We start from the raw sequence: 27,511 nt of genomic DNA on the forward strand, positions 1-27,511 counted from the left end.
TTTTGCTCATGTACACATGAACTAGTTCATCCAGGTGCTGTGTGTGTAGAAGCTCAAATTCTCTGGTGAGCCTCCGCATGAGCCTTCTACTTTTAAGTAAGAAAGATGCATGAGAGACAGAAGACGATGCTGTAGCCTCATTAATTGTATCCATGGGAGGGAGGCTGCAGAGCCTCCCCATACCAGACCGGGAAGTAAGGTGGTCATTGCTGTCTTCTTTCAGATAGCCCTTTCTAGACTGAGGATCAAAGGCTGGAGTGGACGTGCCCAGAGCAGAGCCTTCTGGGTGGAGAACTATTACCTAAGGGCCAGCAAAAAGGAGAAAAGAGCATGCTGGTGGGCTGCAGGGCAGCTTAGGGACCCCGCATGATGCTCTGGGGTGAGACCCAGAGTGACAAACGTGGCTAGGGAATATGGTAGAGACCAATAGCAAAGGGCCTTTAAGTACCGTTAAAGAGTTTGAGCTTCATCCTGAAGTCATCAGGGAGCAATAGAAGGGTCTAGAGCAGTGGTTCTCAACCTCCCTAACACTGCGACCCCTTAATACAGTCCTCATGTTGTGGTGATCCCCAGCCATAAAGTTATTTTCACTGCTACTTCATAAATGTAATTTTGCTACTGTGATGAATCGTAATGTAAATATCTGTGTTTTCTGAAGGTCTTGGGTGAATCCTCTGAAAGGGTTGTTTTCCCCAAAAGGGGTCGTGACCCACAGGTTGAAAACCCCTGATCTAGAGCAAAGGCATAAAGGGGTCAAAGCATTTTTTCAGCCCTGACAGTGGGACCCTGGGAGGACAGGGGCAACGTCCAGGGACCAAGAGAGAAGTTGAAGGACTCAGTGCCTGGGTATTGGCTGGACTTGGGGGCCAACTGAGAAGGGTTGGGGTTGGGGAAGAAGACTCCGGGACAGCACCCATTTTCTGGCTGGGCACCCAGGGAAGCAGAATTGGCTTTTGGGGAATAAAAAAAAGGTTAGAGGTTTGGCTGGGAGGGGAGCAACATCTCCCCCGGAGAGTTTGACAAAGCCGCAGTCCGAGAGGCAACAAGGAAGGGACAGGCAAGGCCAGTGAGCCCTGTGTGCCTTCCAAGCAGACACTCACTCTGAAGCTCCACCCAGCACGGGAACAGCTAGCTCTGCCTTCCCACCCCTCTCTGCCCTGTTTGCACTCGTATGTGTGAGGCCCAGCTCACGCAGACAAAGAGCTGGACACGGAGGCTTGAACGAAGAATGTCCTCCATCAGCTCCTCTGTCTGAACCCCTGGTCCCTGGCTAAGTGCTGTCTGGAGAGGTGCAGCCTTGCTGGGGGAAGGACATCACTGGGGACAGTTTTGGGGAGTTTACAGTCTCACCCCACTTACAGTTCTCACTCTTTGCTTTATGTTTGTGGTTAAAGATATGATCGCTCAGTTTTTTGCCATGGCTGTCCGCTGCCATACCTTCTTAGCCACTATGGACTCCCTTTTGGAACCATAAGCTGACAAAATAATTTTTTTCTTCCATAGGTTGCTTTTGATCATGGTGTTTATCACAGCAACCAAAAGCAACTAATATGCCAGGTGGGCTATCCATAGCCAAGAGTTAGAGCTAGCCCTTCTGTAGAAGGTTGGCATCTGTGGCCTCCATCACAATGGTACCAGGCCCTCACTACCTCACTGGGCCACCAATAAGAGCCACTAAGGTGAAAGAGAAAGATACCTGGACCTGCATGTGGTGCTCTCCTATGTCTTCCCTCTAGCAATGTGACAATACACAGGTCACCTATGCTTGTGGCCTTGCTACTCAAACCATGCCACAAAACCCCAGAAAAGGGCTCCCTGGTCACTCTTCAGTGGCTCATCTGTGCAATGTCTTTATGATGTGCGTTCTGTAGGGTCGGGTTCCAAGATGACCATGAGTACATGTGTGGCTCCTGTTCTCCACACAGTAGACAGTGTGCTGGGGGAAGACAGACTCACCGGAGGCATCTCAGGTGTGTATAGAATTAAATTGGCAGAAAGTGCTAGAGTAAAGGGGCATATATGCCATAAGAGCCCAGAGCAAGGGACTTGAGGCTTGACTTTGAGGTTCACTGAAGTGTCTAAGAGGAAGGAGTAGGTAAGGTGGGCTTCTAAGAAGAATTAGAGGGGGTTAAGGGAAAGTACTAGAAGAGTGGCCTCTCTTAGGGGCAGAGAATTTGGTGCATGTATTTAAGGGACTAAGTAAAGACCAACGTGGACGAAGCCTAGGAATCAAGATGGGCAGGATAGCGCTGGGCGGTGGTGGCATATGTCTTTAATCCCAGCACTCGGGAAGCAGAGCCAGGCGGATCTCTGTGAGTTCGAGGCCAGCCTTGTCTACAGAGCAAAACCCAGGATAGACACTAAAACTACACAGAGAAACCCTGTCTCGAAAAACAAAAACAAAAGGATGAGTAGGATAATAATGATGTATTGTGAGGCTGGGGGCCTGCAGGGCTGCTGGGCCCTGGGGTACCTGCTGCCTTGTCCCATGTACCGTCTGCATTACCCTGGGACTGCAGAAAACAATATCCAGAGCACAGGTGACAGATCAGGATGGAGGTCCTCAGGAACCTCTGCTTCCACTCTCCTTTTCCTGGGGTCACCTGTTCTTTTTCAAAAGGGTCCCTGGGCCTGATACCTAGCCCCCTCTGCTACCTTTGCTTGCTACAGTCCCCTTTTTAGAAGGCACCAAAATGAAGGGAGCCAGCCTTCCCTCTCTCAGCCCCACTGTGAGCGACTCCTTGGCTTTTCTCATCCTGCATCCAAGCCTCTCCTCGGCAGGCAGAAGCTGCTGAGCTAGGACATAAGGGCAGAACTTCCACAGATGTACATATTTTCTTTTTTTATGGCTAGAAACTAGCAATGAACATTTCTGGTGAGTCACAGCTTGCTTGCTTTCTTTGGCTAAGAAAGGTGGGAATGAGGTTCCAAGAGACTGAAGCTGGAGAGGCCAAGCTTTGCCAAGCTGGTAAGGTAGGAAAATGAAATTAGCAGCAAGCTAGCTCTGCCAGCTTCCCGACTGGGGGCTGGAAAATTCCGCTTAGCAAACAGAACCCAGCTCCAAGCCTGCAGAACCCCAGAGGCACGTGGATCTAAATCCAGTGTCCTGGGATCTTGGGATCAAGAGAGCATAAGTCCCTGCAGTTGACACCCTCTTCACAAACCAGATCCCTGTCTTTGGTCAAGTCCTGAAATGAAAACCCCTGCCCCATTAGGAAACACCTGAGCAACCTCTCCATCTCCTTCTCTGCAAGCCTCTGTGTCTCAGTTTATCTAAGAGAAAAATGGATGTGACATGTTGTTTATATAGAACCAAGCAGAGGAAGGGCCTACCCAAGGCTCACCTGGCCAGTTATTTCATCCTTCAACCATGGGTCCTGAGTTAGGACCCATTGAGCCTGGCTTTCAAATCCCTTGTATGTCCCAAAGGGGTGATGCCACCTCCTCTGACTCTGTGTTCCACCAGAATTCTTAGAAGGATGTATGAACTAAAGATTGGTGAATGAATTTGCAAAGTATAAGGTCCTATATAATTCTTAAAACCCACTCTTATTCTAACTACCTGATGGAATGGAGACAAAACTAAACTGCTACATACATCGTACCCTTTAAATCTACTCATCGTTCTTAATACAGAAATAGGGTTCTGTTGATGCATATGTAATATGTACATATGTATGTATATACACACACAAATAAGTTACAACCTGGTTGAGAGCTTGTAATTCACTGATTATGGGCTGAGGATTCCGGGGAACGTGTGTGGGAGCAGTGAAAACCAGATGGAAAACTAGGAAGAGGAGAAGGGGCTGCAGCCATCACAAAGAGCACACTGCAAGATGAGCTTCAAGAGTCCTGCTACAGGAGAGAAAAGGAAACTGATGACAGAATATGGAAGGTGGAAGATGGTGGGAGGTGGAAGATGATGGGAGGTGGACGATGAGGGAAGGTGGAAGATGATGGGAGGAGGAAGATGGTGGAAGATGATGGGAGGTGGACGATGAGGGAAGGTGGAAGATGATGGGAGGAGGAAGATGGTGGAAGATGATGGGAAGTGGAAGATGATGGAAGGTGATGGGAGGAGGAAGATGATGGAAGATGATGGGAGGTGGAAGATGATGGGAGGAGGAAGATGGTGGAAGATGATGGAAGATGATGGGAGGTGGAAGATGATGGGAGGTGGAAGATGGTGGGAGGTGGAAGATGATGGGAGGTGGAAGATGATGGGAGGTGGAAGATGGTGGGAGGTGGAAGATGGTGGGAGGTGGAAGATGGTGGGAGGTGGAAGATGGTGGGAGGTGGAAGATGATGGGAGGAGGAAGATGGTGGAAGATGGTGGGAGGTGGAAGATGGTGGGAGGTGGAAGATGGTGGGAGGTGGAAGATGATGGGAGGAGGAAGATGGTGGAAGATGATGGAAGGTGATGGGAGGTGGAAGATGATGGGAGGAGGAAGATGATGGAAGGTGATGGGAGGTGGAAGATGGTGGGAGGTGGAAGATGGTGGGAGGTAGAAGATGGTGGGAGGTGGAAGATGGTGGGAGGTGGAAGATGGTGGGAGGTGGAAGATGGTGGGAGGTGGAAGATGATGGGAGGTGGAAGATGGTGGGAGGTGGAAGATAGGAATTAGGAATGAATGAATGCAACAGTGATGGAAAATTGATGCTGGGAGATACAGATGATGGAATCTGGAGCTGATAGATGGCTGAAGATAGAAGGTTGAAATGGCAGAAGAAGGAAGAGAGATGTTGCAGGGGAGGGAAGGTGGACCAGGGACAATAGAACATAGAAATGATAGACATTTGAGCTTATAGGAGCTGCAGGATAGAAGCTGGAGGTCAGGGAAGGTGATAATTTTCTACAAGGAACTGGAAATGGGCCCCAGCATAAGCTTTTGCTAACATCAGAATTATCACATCCCCAAACCCAGGCTCAATATCTACCTTTGATTTTAATTTTAAGTGTGTGTGTGCATGCGTGTGTGTGTCTGTGTGCTGTGGGATGGTCTGTATGTCAAATGTGTTGCTGATTGGTCAATAAATAAATCACTGATTGGTCAGTGGCCAGGCAGGAAGTATAGGCGGGACTAACAGAGAGGAGAATTGAGAGAACAGGAAGCTGGGTGGGAGAGACACTGCCAGCCGCCATGATGAGAAACAGCATGTGAAGTACCGGTAAGCCACAAGCCACGTGGCAAGGTATAGATTAATAGAAATGGATTAATTTAAGCTGTAAGAACAGTTAGCAAGAAGCCTGCCACGGCCATACAGTTTGTAACCAATATAAGTCTCTGTGTTTACTTGGTTGGGTCTGAATGGCTGTGGGACTGGCGGGTGTCAGAGATTTGTCCTGACTGTGGGCCAGGCAGGAAAACTCTAGCTACAAATGGCGCACAACGTGGTGGCAAGAGTTTCCACCTAAAAACTGAGAAAAAAAGATTCTAAGATGGAGCTAAAAACAGTTCCTAATTGTCTCTCTCAAATGAGCGGCAGCTGCCGGTTTGAGCTACTGGCGGGTTCCTAGCGTGCGCGCTCGACCTACAGTATGGTGGGAATGAGGCCTCTGCAAGTGGCACATTAAGCTGTGTGGTGGATTTAGCCTTTGCTAGTACAAAACAAAAAAAAAAAAAGAGGTTTCTGGGCTACACGCTGCTTTGATAGAAGCATAGACCCACTATTTCTGAGAGTTGATGGCTCCCAGAGCTGGCGGAAAATGTATCACCGCCATGTTGGGAAGCTGAAGTGGGTAGAGCCAGCAGCGCCAGCGCCGTTTCAGGCTTAGAAGGCTGCAGTTTAAAGCAATAGGCTCAAGCTAATATAAAAAAATAAGCCACGTAAAGATGGCTACCACACAGAGAATCTGGATTATGTTCTCTTTGATATTCGTAACTGCAAAAAAACATTTGATTGTAAAAGCTGTTGAGTTAAACCAATATGGATATTTTAAAGGTATCTTGACTTCAAAATTTGGATATAAGGATATGTTGCTTTGGAAAAGAGGCTCTGCTTTTGTTTCCACAGAAAGCCAGAGGCTATGGATTTGTTCCAGATTAAGATACATCAGGTTTGACCAGCCAAGACCCCCTGAAAGGTCTCTGATGACACCATGGCCCAGATGATCCAACATCCAGAACCGTTTCAAGGCAACTGGCTCAGACGATACAGTCTCACGGACTACTCCATGATCCTAAAATTTTCTTTGTTTCCCCAGAAGATACAGCGCCCCCCTCCAGCAGGAAGTAGTAAGAGAAGCTACGCCCAAATTCCCAAATATACCAAGCTGACTTTGGAGATGTGTAAAGGTTAAAACCTTCCTTTTTAAGAAAAGAAAAGGGGAAGTGCTGTGGGATGGTCTGTATGTCAAATGTGTTGCTGATTGGTCAATAAATAAATCACTGATTGGTCAGTGGCCAGGCAGGAAGTATAGGCGGGACAAGGAGGAGAAAAAACGGGGAAGTGGAAGGCTGAGAAGGGGAGACACTGCCAGCCGCCATGATGAGAAACAACATGTAAAGATACTGGTAAGCCATGAGCCATGTGGCAAGGTATAGATTAATAGAAATGGATTAATTTAAGCTGTAAGAACAGTTAGCAAGAAGCCTGCCACGGCCATACAGTTTGTAACCAATATAAGTGTCTGTGTTTACTTGGTTGGGTCTGAGTGACTGTGGGACTGGCAGGTGAGAGATTTTGTCCTGACTGTGGGCCAGGCAGGAAAACTCTAGCTACAACACAGATGTGTGTGTGTGTGTGTGTGTGTGTGTGTGTGTGTGTGTGTGTGTGTGTGATATGCACATACCCATGCACACACAGAGGCCAAAGGAGGACACCAGGCATCCTTTTCTACCACTTTACACTTTATTCCCTTGAGGCAAGGTCTCCCACTGAACCCAGAGATGGGCTGGTGACTAGGCAAGGTCTCCCATTGAACCTAGAGATGGGTTGGTGACTAGACAAGGTCTCCCATTGAACCTAGAGATGGGTTGGTGACTAGACAAGGTCTCCCATTGAACCTAAAGATGGGCTGGTGACTAGGCAAGGTCTCCCATTGAACCTAGAGATGGGGTGGTGACTAGCCCCAGGGATCCTCCTGACTCCTCCCTCTCTAAAGTGCTGTCATAGACATATGTAAGCACACATGGTCTTTAGGTGGGTGGTTTTGTGAATCTGAACTCAGATCTTCACACTCAAATACAGAATATTCTTACCCATGGAGCCATCTCTCCAGTCTCTTGTTGTCTTTTTCTTTATATTTACAGAAAACTTTCCCTAGTCATAGTTTTCTTTTTTAAAATGCTTGCCATAAATAGAAGGTAACTGAGAAAGTACCGTTAAGGGAGACAAACAGCATAATGCATTCTTGGGCAGGTACAGAAGCCTGAGGTTTGTGGAAAGATTAGAGAGGCATTACCACTGCAAGAGCACCAAGGAGGCTTTCTCCTCAAGGCTGAAAGAGAATTGAAGTTATGGCTCAGGCAGCACCAGTGAGCCTTCCTTTATTTTGAGGAGCACTGCTCAGTTCTGTACTGTGTTATGACACAGAAAGAGACAGAGAAAGACAGACGCAGAGACAGATAAAGAGACAGAGACAGATTAGAAATGCCCCCCTTGCTTCAAGTACCTAGCAGGATGAAGGTGGCATGCCCGATCTAGAAACTGTTTGGTTCCTCGCTAATCTGACCTGAGACCCACAACTAGCCAAGCCAGAAGAGAGACTTTGCACAAGAGCCTTTCCCAGACCCCTGATGCTCACACAGGTCTGGTTAGATGGTGACCCTTAGCAAGCACTAACCCGGGCAGAGAGCCAAGGAAACAGACCTGCCGTGCAGCGGCACAGCCAGAGGCACTTTGCACTTGGAGTCTGCAAACCAAGATGCAAATCCTGCCTGTATCATCTACAACTAAAGCTGTGTCCTCGGCAAATCAATCTCCCCAAACCTTACCAGTGTCAACTATGAAGATAAAGATGTATCTGTTCTGCATGTCACAAAAGTGCCACTAAGAGGGTGACTGCTGTTAACCTTGGAGAGAACGTGGCACAAGGTAAGGTAGACACGAGGAAACATGGAAAATCAAACAACTTATTGGTGTGACTTTGGACATGGGAGCAGTCATAATTATCAGTAGAAACACAAGCCCAATCTGAGGGCTTCCTCCATCCCTATCTCTTCTGCTCAGACCTTCAACCCTGGGTTCTCTGCACACCAACTTCAAATTACACATTGCAAAAATGCTTTTCTGTCAAGAATAACCTGGAACGCTGAATACTATCGTTTTAAGACATGCTGCAGCTGTGAAAACTATGGCACTTCTTCCCCAGTAAAGAGTGCTTTCTTGGAAAGGAAGCCAGGTGGGATCCTCCCTCTCAACTGCTCTGTGGAGCTGGAAGACACTCCCAATGCGCTGGCACTGAATATCTGCACAGAATATTATGCAGTGTCTAGCCAAGCACCGCCTAGCTCTTCCCAAACTCTGGCTTTTCCCCCAAATACTTGTAATGTGTTTAAATAGAATTCTCTGCTGCTTTTCTCTGTGGTTCACAGAGCAGCCAGCATCACTTAACCTTGGACAGGGGATTGTCTTGAGGCATTTTCCCCTAAAACCAAGAACTACTGAAAAACCAAAGGAGTCAGAATAAAAGGGGCCCTGACACCCCAAATACAGGGCACTGTTTGAGTGGAATGCCATTACACTTCGGGGTTTGTAAAGAACAGAGCTTTGAATATGGGGTCCCAGAGAGCCCTAGTTTGCAAAGTATAACTACTTATCCTAGGAAGGGGAAATCCTATGGTCACCTTGCTTTCAGAAAGAAGACAACAGTCTTCGTACAAACCTCTCAGAGCCTTCCACACACTGTACTCAGCTGTTAAGAGCTGTCAGTGGGCTGGGCATGACAGTGCACACCTTTAGTCCCAGCACCCAAGAGGCAGAGATGGGTAGATCTCTGTGAGTTCAAGGCCAGCCTGGTTTACATAGTGAGTTCCAGACTAGTCAGTGATCCCCAAATACAGAATTCGTTTTCTTTTCTTTTCTTTTTTTTCTTCCTCTACCAAGTATGTCAAAGTATTGGTGTTTTAGAATATACAGCTCTTGGGAAAAGTCTTGGTCACAGGAAACCTCTGCCTCTGCAGACGTAGCCATCTTGTTTGGACCAGACCACCCACCCACCTGAGAAGCAGGGCCAGGCCCCTATGTGCTGCCCTCCAGGGCATCTTCCTGCCCAGGGGATGTTCCTGGTTCCAGCCCATCAGAAGGAAAAGCCAGGCTCCTGCAGGCCCCTCCAGAAAGGGCAAGACCGTGACTTCTATGCTGGTGACTAGGAAGGTAGGCCAGTGTAGCCCACAAAAAGACTGAAACCATTTGTCATCTAGAAAACCATCAAAGTGGCTGGTCACCAGAACCCCCAGAAAGGCTTGCTGCTGCCCCAGAGCTTCTGATGCAGGAGGCCGGGGGAGGCCACAAACTCTGCATTTTGGAGAAGCCTCTATTTTACCAAGCCTTACACACTGGCCCCTTGGTGGTCCCCATTCCCCAGCCAGAAGGCTACTGTCAAGGTCACTCTGTCCTCACAGCACCGCAGCACCAAGTACCAGACACCTGAGTGGGGAATTTGCTCAAACGGTTTCACCAATCTGAGGAAGTCAAAAGATACACTGCCCACTATGGCAGCTCTAATTACCACTGGACATTTATTCAAGAAACATTTGTACCAACCCAGAGCCAAATACAGAGTTAAAAGCCCAAGAGATCAGAGCATTAGCGAACAGCCAAGACTACCTTTATCTTACCACTCACTGCCATCCTTCTCCTCAGAGAGAGACCTTCTTCCTGTGTGTCTTGTGTTTTATTGCTTTTCTGCTCGGCCTTCTCATTGGCTCTAAGCCTAGCTGCATGACTTCCTCATCACTGCCTGTCTATACAGACCTCCTGGTCTCTATGGTTGGTACTGGGATTAAAGACTCAAGGGTCACCACGCTTGGCTGTGTCCTTGACCATACAGAGACTCTGCCTGCCTTGTGATCGGATTAAGGGCATGAGCTACCACCACCTGACTTCTATTCCTGGCTTGCTAATGACCTCTGATCTCCAGGCAAATTTTATTTATTAACATACAAATAAAATCACATTTCAGCACAATTAAAATATCACCACAATAGGCCAAGCCTTTTGTGGACACAGGGGACAAGAAGTCAGTCTCTCCTTCTACCATATGGGTTCTGGGGATCAAACACAAGTTGTCAGGAATGGCAGCAAGCCCCTTAGACGGTTGAGCCACCATGACAGCCCCTAGGCCTTTCTTTAAATCAAGTGCTGCTGTGGGATGTCCTGTATGTTGTGAATAAATAAAACGCTGATTGGCCAGTAGCCAGGCAGGAAGTATAGGATAGGCAGGACAAACAGAGAAGAGAGGCTGGGAAGTGGAAGTCTGGAGGGGATGCCAGCCTGCCGTCCAGGGAGCAGCATGTAAAGACAGCAGGTAAAGCCACGGAACACATGGCGACATACAGATTAACAGAAATGGGCTGAATATAAGAGTAAGAGCTAGACAATGGTAGGCCTGAGCTAATGGCCGAGCAGTTTAAATAATACAAGTGTCTGTATGTTTATTTTATAAGTGGGCTACAGGACTGCCAGGGCTTGGCAGGACCTGGAGAGAAAAACTCTAGCTACAAAGTGCCACATGGAACTCAACCTAGCTAGGTCTGGCCCTAAATTTAGCACCTTCCACAACTGTAAACATCCCCACAGCAGATTAGGAAAAGCGTGGGCCTTAGGGAGAAGTACCCATAGGACAAAAGAAAACACCCTGACCTAGAGCAGAAGGACCTGGGTTTCAGCCCCAATTCTGTCCCTAACTTGCAGTGGTATCTTCAGCAAATCAATTCCCTCTTTGAGTCAAATCTCTCATGTAAAGTGCGCAAACCAAGAATTAATAAACCTCACCCTCCCCTCCTTCCTGCTCTTTCCTTCCCCTCCTCCCTTTTCCCTCCTCAGCTAAGCTCACTGCAGTGAGAATAAAACAAGCTGCCAAGAAGCACCCTTCAGTGAAGAATCTGTAAGACAGCCTGGCTTCTCACGACATCTCGGCTGAAGGCCCAGAGCACAGCACAGACCCTGTGAACGGAAGCAGCAGCCAGGTCACTGAGCACCCTGGAGTCCAAGGTGAGTCAGCCTGCCCAGAAAACTCAACTTCCAAAAGCCATCAGGCCGGGTGGTGGTGGCTCACGCCTTTAATCCCAGCACTCGGGAGGCAGAGGCAGGTGGATCTCTGTGAGTTCGAGGCCAGCCTGGACTACCAAGTGAGTTCCAGGAAAGGCGCAAAGCTACACAGAGAAACCCTGTCTTGAAAAACCAAAAAAAAAAAAACCAAAAGCCATCAGGGCTGGACCATCACATTAGCATCACGTAGAGGGTCTACCCCAGCTGCACTGGCCTGGGTGACCCCCCTAATTAGACTTTGATAGTGAGACAAGCAGCCCACTTGGTCCAACTGCCAGCTGGGGCACCCATCCGTCTGGTGGCTGAGTTAATGAACCCATGAGGGGCTAGTGGGGCTCATTATAGACAAGGTGAGGGAATAAGGGACCCCTGTGTCCTCAAGACCTGCCCTCCCCCTCTCCTCCACGCTCACACTTAGGATGTAAGGGGAGCTGGTTTCAAATCAAGAGGAAGGAGGGGCAGGTGATAAGACCCCAGCGGTGCACACCCACTGTGGATAGCTCCAGCAGCAATTCAGGGTGTAACTACAGGTCTTCAGAACCTGCCTGGTCAGATAGAGACCCTCAGCACTCAGAGTTTGGGGTTTGAGCAGTTAGGATATCAGAGGGTCTGTGTGCCGTAAATAAAAAGGTAGGACAGTGTTTAGGTACTGAGGTCCTCCAGAACAGCAAGGAAGGAGGATACTCTATGGACCCAGTCCATGAAAAGACGTCTATTCTAAGGACACAGAAGCTGAGCTGATACCCAAGTAAAAGTCAACCAGATGAAGTCATGATGTGCTGAAAGGAGGTACGGAGTCTCAGCTGGGCATAAACAAAGGCAGCTCCAAGTCACTCATCTACTCTCTACAGCAGCCTTCTGCATGGAAGTCATCTCCACCTTTAACTGGTGCATGAGAACAACGAGCTCCTGGAAGCCGCAGAACCCAGCACCTCGCAGGACCTCACAGGTCAAGGTCCAGTCCTGGCCTCCTCATCCACTCTTGGCCTCCTCCGCTCATTGCCTCTGCCAACAGCCCTCCTGCCCGGCGCTACCTCCCACCTCAGGACCCACAGCCAACTTCTCACTTGAACTGGTGTTCCCGGGAGCTGCGGATCTTGGAGGAGAAGCGCTCAGCCAGCTTCTCCAGGCTTCGGGAGTACTCCAGCTCGATCTCAGCTTTCCTGCGGAAGAACTCCTGCAGGTCTTGCAGCAGCTGCAGCCGCGACTCTGACTGCTGCTCCAGGCATTTGAACTGCTCCACCAGCTGCATGCGGATCTCTGCGGGAGGCAAGGAGCTGAGCATCAGGCTGTGGCCGGGGACAGCAGTGGACCCAGACCCCCCCCCCAGAACTCAGACAGAGCCCCAACTTTGCTATGCAGAGATTTGGCAAGGGCCCCCTTCTGCTCTACAGTCTAACCTACTGTTTCCCAAACTTGAGTTACTCCATGTTGCCATGAAGGTTTCTGACTGATGCACAGACCACCAGCTACATGTTACTCAACATGATTAGCAAATTTACTAATTTTTATCACTGGAATGAATTTGCTTAAACTAAAAATCTATCTATCTATCTATCTATCTATCTATCTATCTATCTATCTCTCTCTCTATCTATCTCCAGAAAAGGGGGAGCCCTTGCAGCCCGGGATATCGGAAATGAGTTCTATGAAAATAACGCTTTTAAATCCTATTTACACACTACAACTAGGGTTTGCCAAAGGGCCAGAGGCCTTGCCCAGGAAGCTTATTCTTTGTCAACGAAAAAGAGGTAGCCCAGGGAGAAGTGTTAAGATTTTTCTCATTAATACAGGCAGGACCCAGAGGGCATCAGAAGGTATCCAGAGCCCCGGTGTTCTTTAAGGTCCTGCCTATACTGCTTTCAAATACCTTAAGCTCCTAAACATCTCAAGTGCCTCTAGAAGAACCTAGTCCACACTTGGAGAAGTACTGACTGATAGAGTCTGGGCAACCAGGAGAAATGTTCAAAAGCTAGGAGTCGAGCTAAAAAAATAAAAAAAAAAAAATCTCACCTCAGGCCTTAAAACCCTTAACAACCTTAACGTGTCCTGATATCCTAACAGTCACAGCCCAACACTTTGTCAAGTCCTAATTCCTTCACTGCCACGGTTCAGATGCAGAACCCCTTCCTGGGTCCTCAATAGATTCAGCTCTTCAAGACATCCTATTTGCTCTTTGCTGACAACCTCCTCAAAAATACCCCAGGCTCCCCTCTGCCTAAAGCTTACATTCAGCTCTTTAGCATGGGTTCTCTGTCTACATCCCATTAATTTTGTAAATCACTCAAGCCCATCCTTGAATGGTCCAGTGTCCCCTTCCCATCATCACCATCATCTAAGAGGTCTACAAACTGGCACAGAGCTACCTAGGGACATAGCAAGACTTCCCAACAGGTTTGCAGACAGGAGGATGGGAGAATCCACATGAGAGCCTCATTCCCACTGCTGTGCTGTCTAGCTCTGCCTGAGAATGCCACCCTCCTCCCACCTCACTCTTCACAATGGGTCTGTTCCCGATTTCTAGAAGAAAAACCAAGGCTGCATTCACCCAGAGTCTAACTATGATGGAAGACCCCAAAATGGCAAAAATATCTGGGTGTCCCAAAAAGAACAATTTCAAATATTGGTGATAGAAAGCCTTCCTCAATTCAAAGGACCACAAACCCTCTGTGCTCTAATTAATTAATTAATTAAATGTAACTTTAAAAATCAAAATGTCTATTTCAATTTGTATATAGGTTAAAAAGAAATGTGATAATCAATTTATAAGTTTTAAGCATAAAACCATATTAAGATAAAATTCTGTGAAAGAAATTGAAGGGAATTATGAATTTTAAAAGACAATAAATGATGTAAAAAGTTTTATACCTTTGGGTTCTCTTTGATGGACAGTGAAGAATACTGATGTATTACAGAATTCTTCCTATGACCTGGCAATTCTACTCACAGATAAATACCCAAAAGGAGTCAATGCTTATGTCCACCCAAAAATATGCTCAAGAATCAGAGCTTTATCACTAAGCATTAGAAGCTCCAAAGTCCAGTAAGAAAGAAGTGATGTTTTGTTCAGGAGAACGCTATGTGGTGAGAAGGTACGGGCTCCATACAGCACAGGCTTGAACTGCATGGATCTCATGTTTATTGAACCAGCCAGGAAAAACGAGACCAGGAAGAGCAGTTTACACTGTTAGAGAGAGAAGCTGCCACTTTTAGGGGCATGTTGACTCAGAGGAACACAAGGTTGCCTTCTGGGGTTCTGGGCATGCCCAATACCTTGATCTGGTCAGAACACAGGCAGATGAATGGAGCTGCACCCCATATGTGCATTTTTCTGGATTATATAACACCTCACGAAAAGACAACTTTTTAAACTGCAATGTTATTGAGTTTTAGTTTGGTCTACTTTTAAGAGAACGGTGCAATGTTAATCTAAAATGCCAATATTTAAAACATGGTAGAAATATATCCTTTGTAACTCCTTACACTAAGATTGAAACATTTTAAATGTCAGCTAAAACTGTGGGACAGCAGAGACTTTTGAGTTCATCCTGAGGGTAGACAGCAGGAGTCCCACACTGCTGCCCTGCAGCCCTGGCGGGAGGGCCCCTTCCAGCAAGGCCTGGCGGACCCACTGGCCCACCACCATCCCCAGCACACTGTGGGACTCCTGGCATCAGAGATTGCCAAGACTGGTTTCGGATGATGGTTGTTTTCATGCTCTCTGAGGTCTCCACAAATGAAATCCAAGCTCTGAGTGTAGAGTCTCCCAGAACAAAACAGACCCATCGGAAAACAGTACCAGTCCAACAAGCTACTAATGCTTATGTTCCTCTGCCCAGCCCACAAAGCAGCTGACTGTGAGCACCTTATCTGACACACAAACACACACTGGTGTCACACACAGATAAACACAAAGTTCATATACAGAACATAGTGCATGCCACATACTTAGAATTAACCACACACTACTCACTAACCTCACCTACCAGACACACTTAGACAAAAGTCACATTACAACACATGCCACATTCACACACACACACATCACATGCACATACATGGCACACACACACATGCATACACACATGTACACATGCCACATACATAAACGCATGCATACACACATATACCACATGCATACATATATACATATGCCCCACAAATACATACACATATACACATGTGCACACACTTGCCACACACACTTGGTGTGGCTCTTACTCACTATCAGTTTTTACACACAAGCACACAGAGTGTGGCCCTCGTGCATTATCAGTTTCTACAGAGGAAGAACAAAGGCTTTGTGTAAACTAGGCTTGGAGGCTTGGCGAAGATCACATTATGTTCTATGAACTATCACCAGCTGCACAGGCATGTGTGTTCACAGGCCCATGTGTGTAAACGGATAGAAATGCTGACACTCTTGTGAGACTCAGCTGCTGTATCAACACACAGCCACGACAATCCTTTGCAGATATTCCCCTACCAACTTTCAGACCCTCCACTGTTAGAATCATCTCGATGATGCCAGCGTTTCAAGGGCTCATGTTCTGTGGGTGCCTCTCTCATGGAAACCACAGGGCACTCCTAGAAGGAGGGCACTGCTGGTGTCCCCAACTTCACCTCTGTAGTTAGGGGGTGGTGGCTCAGAGGACACCATCAGGCTACAGTCCTAAAAGCTAGTGCAAAGCTGAGCTAGGAATCAGACTCACATCCCCTGAAGGTGACAATAAAGCTTTGGATACTCGAGAGACTGAGATCCACCAAGAGCCTGGTGTTTCTCATGTTAAAACAAAACAAAGCCCAGCCCACTGTGGATTCCCTCCTCTTCTGCCCCTAGCATCCTGCGCATAACAAGAAGATGCCACTTATTAGGCCGACTACAGGGCAGCGTCAGCGGCCAGTGTTCTCATGTTTTAGAGGGAAAGCTCATAAATCATACTGCAGTGACAGGAGACAGTTTGGAAGGGGCAGAGACGCCTCCCCTAACGCACACAGCCAGCTAGAGCTTCCAAAGTGGGGGCAGGTGGAGTTCGGCTAGATGGAAGTCAAGGTGTCTAGCAATCAGAAACCTCCTCCCATTCTGCTCTGCATCCTATCCTGCTCTTTAACCCCAAGGGAGTTGGTTCCCAGTCTCCTGATTTCTGTCTCCTCCCCATGAGGCTGCTAGGAACAGGCTAGGCCTTGGCTCTTCCCCTTGAAGACTTCACAGAGAGAAAAATCAGATCAAATCAAATGGAGCTGCTCCCCAGGCACAGCCTTGTGCAGTAGATGTCCCCCAAGGGGAGCCATCCAACCAAAGCATGAGACAGTGAGACAGAGGCAGGGGAGGGAGGGGATGGGAAGTGGGGCCAGGCTTCGACCTCAGACCCTCGGGCTGAAGACAGTTTCCCTGACAACCAGTACAGCCTTCTGGTTCTACAAACAGAGCACGAAGTTCCGAGAAGGGATACAACTACAGCCCAGGCCTCCTGAAGTATCATCTCCCCATGTCACTCTCCTGATGGACTTTTCTCAGTAGCCCCCACTGCTCATAGGGTAAAGGCCATATTTCTCTGGCCCTCAAAGCCTAAGAACCCACAGCTTGCCCACCTAGTCACAGGAGGCTCACTCTCGGGGCCACAGTCTCACCAAAGCTGCCGCCCACGGCAATATCCAGGGCCACGCACTGTGCTTCACAGCCACAGCCTCCCAAGCAGAAGAAGATCCACGGAATTAGTAAGTCAGGCTTTTCTTTTCTTCCTTTCTTCCTCCCTTTCTTTCGTTTCGTTTCGTTTTGTTTTGTTTTTGGAGACAGAGTTTCTCTATGTAGCCTTGGCTTTCCTGGAACTCACTTTATAGAACAGGCTGGACTCAAACTCACAGAGATTCGTCTGCCTCTGCCTCCTGAGTGCTGGGATTAAAGGTGTGCACCACCATGTCTGGCTCAAGCTTTTCTCAATGAATAAACTAGGTTGGGGTAAATTCGGGTTTGCCCAAACACTGGCAGGAGGTGCAGGGGCTCCCATCTACTCCGCCCCTGCAGCTTCTCTTCTCGGGGATATTTTTGCTGGCTACATTTGTTGCCACTGAAGAACTAATGCAGATACACTCTTATTTTGAGCCCATATTTTACCTTGGGGTTCTCTCTTGGTGCTCTGTCTCCTGAAGGGTTTAGACAAGTCTTTAATTGACAAGTGCCACCATTATCGTCCCAAACAGCACAGTTTCACTGCCTCCAGAGGCCCCTGTGGTTTGCCTAGTCACCCTTTCTGTCACTCCTTCCTGTGCCCAACCTATCCTTTCAATACCCCTGTGTGTTTTGCCATATCCCCCAATCTTACATTCCCCAGAATGTCTAGAGCTTGACCCTTTCAGGGGGCAGCCTTCCTGACCAGCTCTTTCTCAGCAACATGCATTTAGAATGTTCCCATACCATTTTGTCACTTGACAATTCATTTCTTTTTATCACAGACTAATATTCCGATGTACAGGTGACTGCGAGTTTGTTTATTTGCTTATCTACTGAAGGGCATGTTGAGCACTTCCTATTGTGGGCAATATGAATGAGTTGTCACGGACATCCGGACGAAAGGGCTTGAATAAACATACATCTTCAACTCATTTGGGCAAAAGATCCTTTCCAAAACAGTGGCTCATGGTGGTGCACACCTTTGATCCCAGCACTCAGGAGACAAAGGCAGGCAGATCTCTGTGAGTCTGAAGCCAGCCTGATCTGTGTAGCAAGTTCTAGGCTACGCAGAACTACACAGTGAGACTCTGTCTCAAAAAAACAAAAACCGGGGGGAGGGGATTCAATTTTTGAGAATTTTTTTAGGTTTAAAGAAAAAAAAAGCAATTTCCATTTTTCTAAACTTTCTTTCATATGTATGAGTGTTTCACCTGCATTTATGCATGTTTACCATGTGCATGCCTGATGCCTGCTCACAGAAATCAGAAGAAAGCATTGGATCCCCTGAACTGTAGCTACAGTTGCTTGTGAGCTATCATGTGGTGCTGGTAACTGAACCCAGGTCCTCTGCAAGAGCAGCAAGTGCTCCAGACCACTGAGCCTCTTCAGCTCCCAAAGAACTGTACTTTCCAACAGAAAAATAAAAGGCGATTTTATAAAGTTTAATATGGTCAACTCCAGTTGTATTAATTTTCTGCAAATGAAAACATTCTGATCCTATTTTCAGTCCCATAAATTTCAATACAAAAATTCTGAGTCAGGACGACAAAATGGCCCAGCAGATAAATCAAGGTGCTTGCCACCAAGCCTGACAACCTGAATTCAATCTTTGGAACCCGTTAACCTGCACACACACACACACACACACACACACACACACACACACACACACATATTTAGATTTGCTTCATCATAACCCTGGCTGAGGCGCGTAGAGGATGGAAGTTTTAAGTCAAGCAGAGCTGGCCCCGACTGAGTGGACTCTAGAAGTTTAGCTGTGGTGGCTGATGTGCAGGTACCAGGACAAGTGATGGTGCTCACTTTGCTCTTGTTATTGGTTGAAATTTTCCATAACGAAGAAGAAAACAGCAGCCCAACCCGAAACTTGATGCCAAGCTGAGTTCTGGTGAACAGGTCTGGCGGGTGAGACCTGCCAGCTTGTGTGAAGGCCTCTACCCCCAGCCTGCAGATAGCCTCTTGGGTAATGAACAAGCATACCAGCTAAAACAGAATACCAGCTAAAAGAGCATTTTCAACGCAGCTCCCAGCCCCTGCCTGATCTGCTCTGTGAGCCCTGTCTTGGAATGCAGGGGTCATCCTGCACCCCTTACACTGAAAGGCCTTTCAGGGTTGAACATCCCCAAAAGCAAGTTAGCATGCTCTTACCCAGTCCCAGCCTTCCAGAGCTAATCAGGATGGCAAGCTGATGGGCCTTGCCTCCATGCGCACCTCTCCTGGTTGTCATGCTATCTCGTAAGACTGTTGGTATTATCGCCCCATTCTGTAGATGAATCAGCTAAGACTTGGGAGGAGAAGACATTTGCCCAGAGCCACCTAGAAAGTGGCAGAACCAGAGCTCAAAGGGATTGAGGGATTGACAAGATCAGGGCTTGTCCCCCAGGGCGGTCCTGAGTGCCTTCCCTTTCAGAGATCACACCCCACTTCCGGTCTCCACCCTACCCTCCATTGTCACTAGGTGTGTGTGAGCACAGGGCCTGGGCCTGCCTGTCCATCCCAATGCATTCTGAGTTTGAGGAGAGGCTCTCCTGTGGTGAAGGTCCCCAGCTCCGTGCAACAGCAAAGCAGGCTTTGAGGTCACCTGTTCATGTGTTCATCTGTGAGCTGGAACAGGTTTCCTTTGTGAAAATGGAGAAAACAAAATCAGCCCTGTATTGTAACAACAACAACAAAATCTCCTGACTCTGTGCTTGGCATTTGTTACCTCCACACTGCCCAACTCAGCAGCCACTAGCCATGGGTGGCTATTTAAATTTTATTTGATTTTTTTTATGTATGTGTGATGTGTGTGTGTGTGTGTGTGTGTGTGTGTGTGTGTGTGTGTTCACACTCATATGGAGTGCATGTGAAGATCCAAAGCTGATGTTGAGTGTCTTCCTTGGTTGCTCTCCACCTTATTTATTGAGGCAAGAACTCTCACTGAACTCAGAACTCCCCATTTCAGTTAGTCTGGCCAGCTAATTCGCTCCAGGGACACCCCCCCCACACACACACACACACACAAACACACACTGCAGACTGCTTCCATGGGGGAGCATGTAAGACTCAACAGAATTTACTCATTATACCCATTTCCTTGAATAGAAACGAAAGCCCAGAGAAGGCAGGATAGCACTGGACTCACATGTGTGCACATCTGCTCCGACAAGAGCAAGCAGTAAGGTCCACAAACTCCCAGAACATCAGGGTGATGAAGACCCTTATTGCCCAGCCCCAAACCAAGCATCCTGACAGGGTCCCTGCCCTCTCATTCCAACCCCAGAGAAAATGGTGTGGTGTCGAATCATCCAGCCAATGTCCCTGACTTACCTTATCTATCCTCACCAGGTGTACACTGTAAAGCCTGGGTGTCCAGTTACTGTAGAGGGCAGGTGACTCTACCTGTCCTGCAAGGTTGATACCAGCATTGGACTAGAAATAACATGCCAGGTACGTAAGGGCTCTAGGCACATAGCATCTCTACAGAGGTGGCCTGACACAGAACAAAGGGTACATGCTCACAGGCTCTGGGGACAGCCAGCCTGGCTTCCAAATCTGCTTGTCAATGGTGAGAGTTGGTATGTGCACAAAGCATTTCACACAGTACGTGGCACACAGTAGGGATGCATCACTACTGTCATTGTGCACAATGAGCACCAAAGGCTCTGGTCTCAGAGCTGTCCCCCGGGGTCCACTTCTGTCTCAGTTGTCCACAGCCACACAAGGAAGGTTGTGTGATCCCACGAACACCCATTCTCCAGCCTCCCTTACATGGAGAAGCAGCTTTCCTTTGGCAGTCCCCTGACCATTCGCCCCAGCTCTGGGGCCTCCCTGGCAACCAAGGGCCTCAGCTGCAGGTCCCAGGCAGCTGCTGCAGCAGTTACCCTGGCAACCTGGGCCCAGGCCCAGATGCATCTGCTTTGTCTTTGAGCAGCAGGGAGAAGCCCAAGAGACCAGGAGAGTACCCCTCTGTGAGTGGGTCCTTTCAGAATCCTTCTCTGCCCAGGCTAGCCTGTTCCTGGCACTTTCTCCTCTCCCTCCTTCCTCTGACCAGGGTCTCTACTTTCCTTCATCAGCCTTTACCAAGGCAGGCAGGTTAGCAGCTACCACCACTCTGACCATGGAAGAGGTAATTATTTATCACACCATTCCATAGGTGAAAAAAACTGAGCAAAAGAGAGCAAAGAATTCACAGGGTACAAACCAGGCTGCCCGGATCCACGGGAGGTTCTGCCAGGTTCTGCCAGGGGTTAGCAGGGCTCCCCGGGGTCCCAGGAGAACCAGCCCCAGGATGAAGCTGTTTCTCTAGCCTGGAGAAATGGGTTCTAGAGTGGCCAAAGCTAGGTCTGGCATCCAATTTGACTGCACTCAGAACCTGGCCTAGACACAGTCGAGTCATGTGACCTGGAACAAGCCAGTTCATCTCTGGCCTGTGGTTTTCCCATTTGCAAATGGGAGGGAGTTAAAAGCAGGCATTTGTGGAGTTCAATATTTTCCACGGATCTCTGTTTTCCATTTCACAGACGAGAAAGAGGCACAGACATGAGGTGGCTTGCCGAGCTTCATCTGACAGAGTCTTTGGGCTGCCTGTCTTATATCACATGCCAGAGATGCTTCTTGAACAATTCAGATGCGCTACCCATCAGCCTGCTTATGCACCATCATTACTTGGGGAAGCAGAGAATCAAAGCCTACCAACTCCAGAGGCTTTGTTGAAGTAAATCCTAGCTGTGTGCAGCTTTCTGAGGAGTGGGGTACACATATGCTGGGAAGGCACTGAGTGATAGAATTTGCACTTATTGTTCCATTTCTCACCCCCACCCCCAAAAAAAGCATGATCTGTGGGCTAGCATTTAAAAATAACAAGAGTTCTTTTGTAATGATGATGGAGATGTTAACCAGGAAGATCTTCCTCACATAAGAGGAAGTGGTGTGTTCCCCCACGGCCCCCTACACTCAAGAATTAGCATCTCATATATATCTGAGAAGATGGGGGGGGGGGGGACAGGAGATTCACACTTCCCACAACCATCCAAACAGGAAAATCCAGTTCTGCAGTTCCTGCAAGCAGGAAGCAGTCAGCAAAAAGATGCCATTGAAATCTGATGAGGTGGGAGAGAGTTTCCCCTAACATCTGTGCTGTGTCCAAATAATAGCCAGCCCCTGCCTTGAAGTCAGACTTCTCTGCATTCCAGATGTTCAGTGAAAGGCAAAGGACAGGCAGGGTGAAGCCAGGCCTCCTCCTGCCCAAGTCCCTGAGTTAAAGTCGACTGTGATCAATCTCAACACAAGATTAATATTCACAACTCTGATGCCCAGTGGTCCCTAAAGGATCAGATGCATTGAAATGAGAAAAAATGAGAAGTCATTAACGCTGAGAGCATCCAGCTGTGGCCTCTGACTCAGGATGCCTGATGTTTTGTTGAAGAAGCAGAGAGTCGACGGCCAGCCTGGAGGCTTCCGAGTCTATCACAGACCTCACCTCAGTCATTAGGTGATCTTTAGGAAAGAGTTGTCCTATACTTACTTAATTCATAGGGGTTTTGTTTGTTTTGTTTCGTGGAGAGGGGGTTTCAAGACAGGTTCTCTCTGGGTAGCTCTGGCTGTCCTGAAATTCAAGGCTGGCCTTGAAGTCACAGATCTCCACCTGCCTCTGCCTCCCAAGTGCTGGGATTAAAGGCATGCGCCACTTCACCTGGCTTGATTCATATTTTTAAATCATTACTCTTTCATCTTATTTTTCAGTACTAGGAACAGAACCTAGGACTTCTCAAATGCCAGGCAAATGCTGTACCACTGAGCTGCATCTCCAAATCATTTTCTTTTATGGGATGCTCTATGATACTGTCATCAGTGGAAGGGGTAGCTGTAAAAATAAATACGGCAAATATAAAATAAGGTTAGTAAGTTCTCTAGGATTCCGCAGCCCACGATCTGCTTTCTTCTTTCATAAAAAAGGTTTGGTGAGGGTGACACGTGTTGAAGGCATGCTGGAAGCAGGCAAAGACTGCTGGGTCAACAGAGAGGTGGAGGGCAAACCGAAGAGGAAGAACTGTCCCTTTGTGTGAGCCAGTGAGGTCTCTGGGTCTCTGCGGACCACCTAAGATCATCCTACAGAACGCCATCCTATGTGCTCGTCCTTCACCTCAGTTAACAGTGACTGGTTGCACCATTAGTTCACAACAGGGAAAAGCAAACATATTATCTCAACCGAGGTAGTGCAAGAGCCTGGGTATCCAAGAGGCACAGTCGACACAGTCTATGTTCGTCTCTTGTATCTACAGTTTTTCTTACACAAGTCCTTTTTGCATCATTGTTACAAAAGGCGGTTAGCGCAGACCCAGAACCAGCTTGTGTTGTTTTGTGAGACAGGGTCTTGTACTGTTGCTCAGTCTGACCTTGAAGTGCCAAATAGTTGGACTACAAGTGAACACCACCATACGCAGCCTCATACATATTTTCAAATGAATAAGAAATGATGCACAAGGTAAGATAACAATGATCCCCTAAAGATACTTAATTCCTTATTCTGTGAACACCCAAATGTTACCTTCAGGGGCAATAAAGGACTTTGCAGATGTGACTAGACTAATGATGTCCAAATGGACCTTTAATGCGATGACATATGTCTTTACTAGACAGAGGAAGAGGGAGATTTGGCACAGAAGAGAAGGCAATGCAGCCATGAAACTGACTCCTGGTGAGGCGATAAGCCAAGGAATGCCAGTAGCCAACAAGAAGAGACATAGAAGTGATTCTCACCCTGAGCCTCCAGAAGAAGCAAGCTCTGCTAACACATTGATTTGCACTAGTAAGATGAGATGGATTTGAGGTTCCTGGCTTCCAGACATAGGAAAGAGTAAATGTGTATTTTAGGTCAGCAGATCTGTAACCACTCACTACAACAGCCATTGGAAACTAATATGATGGACACTGCACCATCTTGAAAACCTCCATAAATAATTAGCATGCAGTCTAAGAGGTGTGTGGAGTAGAAAGCATATCTGTACAAGAGAGAGAAGGAGCAGAGAGAGAATCATGCGTCCAACAAGACCACCACCTGCAAGAAACTCCTAACTGGTGAGGCATGATGGTATATGTCTGTAATCCCGGCATCTGGAAGGCAGAGCAGGAAGATCCAGAGTTTAAACTTATCCTCAGCTACACAGTGAGTTTAAGAGAAGCCTGGGCTAGATGAGGTCCACTTTTTAAAAAAATTAAACAACAGCAAAACCCAAACAAACTCAGAAAGTCCCTATGTGATAGGAAGATGAGACACTTCTAATTTAAAAAAAAAAAGTGCTAATGATTTAAAATGGATTCAGAGACATCACAAACATGCACCCAAATAAACAATGTATATATTGAGGATATTTATCACAGAATTGTCTATAAAAGATAAAAATGGACTACAATGTAACTATACAGGACTACTTCAATAATCCTGGCACACCTATGAAATACTCTCCTATGCGGTAAAAACTTTGTCACATAAGAAGAGTCTGTGCCTTAGAACACACCACACACACACACACACACACACACACACACACACACACACGTATGTATTATGTACATATGTATATATATGTGTGTGTGTATATATATATGTATATATATATATATATATATATATATATATATATATATATATATAATTAGTTAAATGATAAAAGAAGGGTACAGAAATGGGATTGTGGTTAAATGCTGCCTGCATGGACAGAAGACTGAAGAGCCCACCTCAGAAAATCAGCCATGATCAACTTTCAGCCCGGTCATAGATCAACCCATTCCCTCAGTAGATGTTTCCCAGGAATTTATGTGCTCTACCAGGGTTTAGCAAATCTCCTCCAGAAACCAGACAAGACATATTTTAGGCTTTGCAGACACACAGCTTGTGTAGCAACTACTTAGTACAGCCTTTGTGGAACAATAATAGCCACAGACAATAAAGAAATGAATGTACATGGCTGTTTCAATAAAACTTTATTTACAAAAATGGGTAACTGGCCAGGTTTGGATTGAAGGTCAGAGAATGCCAACTTCTACTCCATTTGCTGTTTTGTTTTGCTTTGTTTTTCCAAAGCTTCTTTACAACAGACATTATTCCTCTGACAAAAGGAGAGGCATCACATTTTGCAAAAGATCAATGGACCCTGGGAAGCTCATAGCTAAGCATCGTAGGGCAGTATCTCCTCTAGGGGTGAAATCTAAACACATTTCTCCTGGAGGCACCTGTGTAAAAAAGTGTAAAGAGCACACGACTGGACAGAACATGTTCAAATATGCTTACTGTACAGGAGCCTTGAGCTTATAACGTTTGGAAAGTGCAGCAGAGTGGCTCCCCACTGCCTGAGAGCTGTCTCCAAGTCGCCTGCAGCCAGTGTGAATTCACCTGACAGTGACAGGACACAGGATGAATTTCCTTGACCTTCTGATGAAAATGTCACTTGGAAGGATAGCCAAGTTCACGGTGAAGTCCAAATGCTTTATGCATATTGTGGCTACTGCTCCCAGAGGCTCGCCAAGGAATGGAAAGCTGCTCCAGCCAGGCTGCATGATTTATGTTTCTGAAAGCCACATGAGTTATGATCCATGACCTCATTCTCGCAGTCTGGCAACTGTGCACTTTCTTCCCAATTGGTTTTTAGAAGGGAAAGAAGGAGAAACAAGAAGGATCTTGTTCCGTGTGTGTGTGTGTGTGTGTGTGTGTGTGTGTGTGTGTGTGTGTGTGTGTGTTCTCTTTAACATCATAAAAGCCTGCAATGATTCTCAAAGGGGACCTCAATTCATTCCATAACAGGAATGCAGGTTAGATTTCTAAGGTCAGCAAATGGCACCTGATTATTTGAGCGGGTCTAGCTTATAGTTCACATCAATCAAGCTCATTCACCCACCATTACCAAACCCTATTGCCCATCACTGAACCCTCAAAATAAAGTCTTCAGGAGACCCTCTCTGCCTCTGGGAATAGAGTAAAGTAAGATGTAATAAAGGGGGTCCAGATAAGTGCCTCCTCAAACTTCAGAAACTTTAAAGATAAGCCTTGGGGGGGGGGGGGGGGATTACAAAAGCAGTCGCCTAGAAGCTTACTAATAGTTCAAAGCCCCAGCGCAGAGAGCGGAATATCCATGTGTGTCACGGTCTGGTAAGGCCTGATGTTGCTCAACTTTCTGTTATCGTAACAAATGCCCAAGATAAATCAATTTAAACAGAGGGAAGGTTTACTTCAGCCCTGGATTTTAAGGTGTCCCTGCATGGTCACTAGGCCCACGGCTTTGAGTCACCAGGGGCAAGGAATCAGGGTATATGCAGGAGAGGAAACTTTTCCAAAACCTGTGCATCAAGAAAGAAAAAAGAGAAATAGAAACTATCCAGAGGCCTAATATCCTTGTCAAGGACATACTTCAGTGACATCTATCTAAGAAGTGTGGCAAAGTTGTAAATTGGGTTTTCTATGTATATGAGCATGTGATATACATATACATACATGTATGTATCTATCCGTATCAAAACATATCAAAGAGTTCCCTAAATAGTAAAAGATATACAAATGGGTTTAATCCTTTTGGTATGTTTATTATTTGTTCTACGGGACTATAGTCCAAGCCAAACTAACACCATTTTCATGACTTCAGCTGGGCACACTTGTAAAAGATCCTCACAGCAGGATCTGTTGACTGTCGGTGTTCCCTCATAGGAGGGGCGGGAGGGTTGTGGCCGCTCACCTGAGTATCCAGCCCCTCCTCTCAACCAGTTGTAAGCAATTCTGCCCTAATTGCGTGTGGCCTCTGGGAGAGGCCGGAGTGTGCAGGCTGAGAAGGAGCAGGGGAGGGGTCTCCATCTGCATAGCCGTGGGGGAGTGGTTATCCATGCAGGGAGCAAACCTTCCAGTGAGACGGTTTCAAGGCCACCCATGTCCTAACCCCTCACCCACTGCTCTGTAGGAAGCCTATACACGGAGCTGTTCCCCAGAGTGAACTTTGGTGGACTCCCACCTCAGTTTGTTGATGGGACCTTGGAAGGAGAGGGCAACTTTGTTTACTCCCTCAGTGAGGCATTTTAGCAATGCTATTACTTTATTTGAAACCTCGAGACCTGGGGGTGTAGCTCAGCTGGTAAAGTGCCTATCTAGCATGCACGAAGACCTGGCTTGATCCCCAGCACCACGTAAACCAGGTGTGGTGGTGCACACCTCTAATCCCAGTGCTTTGGGAGGTAAAGACAGGGGGATCGGAAATTCAAGATCATCCTCAACTACATAGCAAGTCTGAGCCACCTGAGACCTTGTCTCTAAACAAAACAAAACAAAAGCATACTGCCTCCAGATTAGCATAAATTATGTTTGCAATCTCAGTAACTACGATCATGATCCAAGGTCAATCAAAGAAGAAGTGTTTGTGGATCTCTTTCTAGACATCTCTCCCAATGCTGTAGCAAATGAGAGTGATCAGGCTGGAATCCAGTCCTTCCCAGGGGCACTCAGAGTAAGCTCTCCCCACCCCAACATAAATCCATTTGTTCCTTTCACACAATGTGGAATTCTTTGCCAAGCTCCTATTTCAGGTCCTGAACCAAAGTGGAAAAAAGCCTCCCTCCCTCCCGAGTGTTAGCTGTCACCTGGCC

At 47.2% G+C, this 27,511-nt stretch overlaps 1 protein-coding gene across 7 annotated transcripts in view; it reads right to left on the bottom strand.

Moving 5' to 3' along the window:
* Positions 1 to 27,511, bottom strand: part of Srgap3 (SLIT-ROBO Rho GTPase activating protein 3) — a 256,828-nt gene that overhangs the window by 104,950 nt on the left and 124,367 nt on the right. For all 7 annotated transcript variants that reach the window (XM_052720873.1, XM_052720872.1, XM_052720870.1 and 4 more), the window contains exon 2: positions 12,285 to 12,477. In XM_052720873.1, the coding sequence (XP_052576833.1) occupies positions 12,285 to 12,469 (185 nt within the window). In that variant the 5' untranslated portion in view covers positions 12,470 to 12,477. The remainder of the gene's footprint in view (positions 1 to 12,284; positions 12,478 to 27,511) is intronic.

This window comes from Peromyscus californicus, unplaced genomic scaffold, assembly GCF_007827085.1.
Source record: "Peromyscus californicus insignis strain IS unplaced genomic scaffold, ASM782708v3 Scaffold_6__1_contigs__length_162567912, whole genome shotgun sequence".
Lineage (NCBI taxonomy): Eukaryota > Metazoa > Chordata > Mammalia > Rodentia > Cricetidae > Peromyscus > Peromyscus californicus.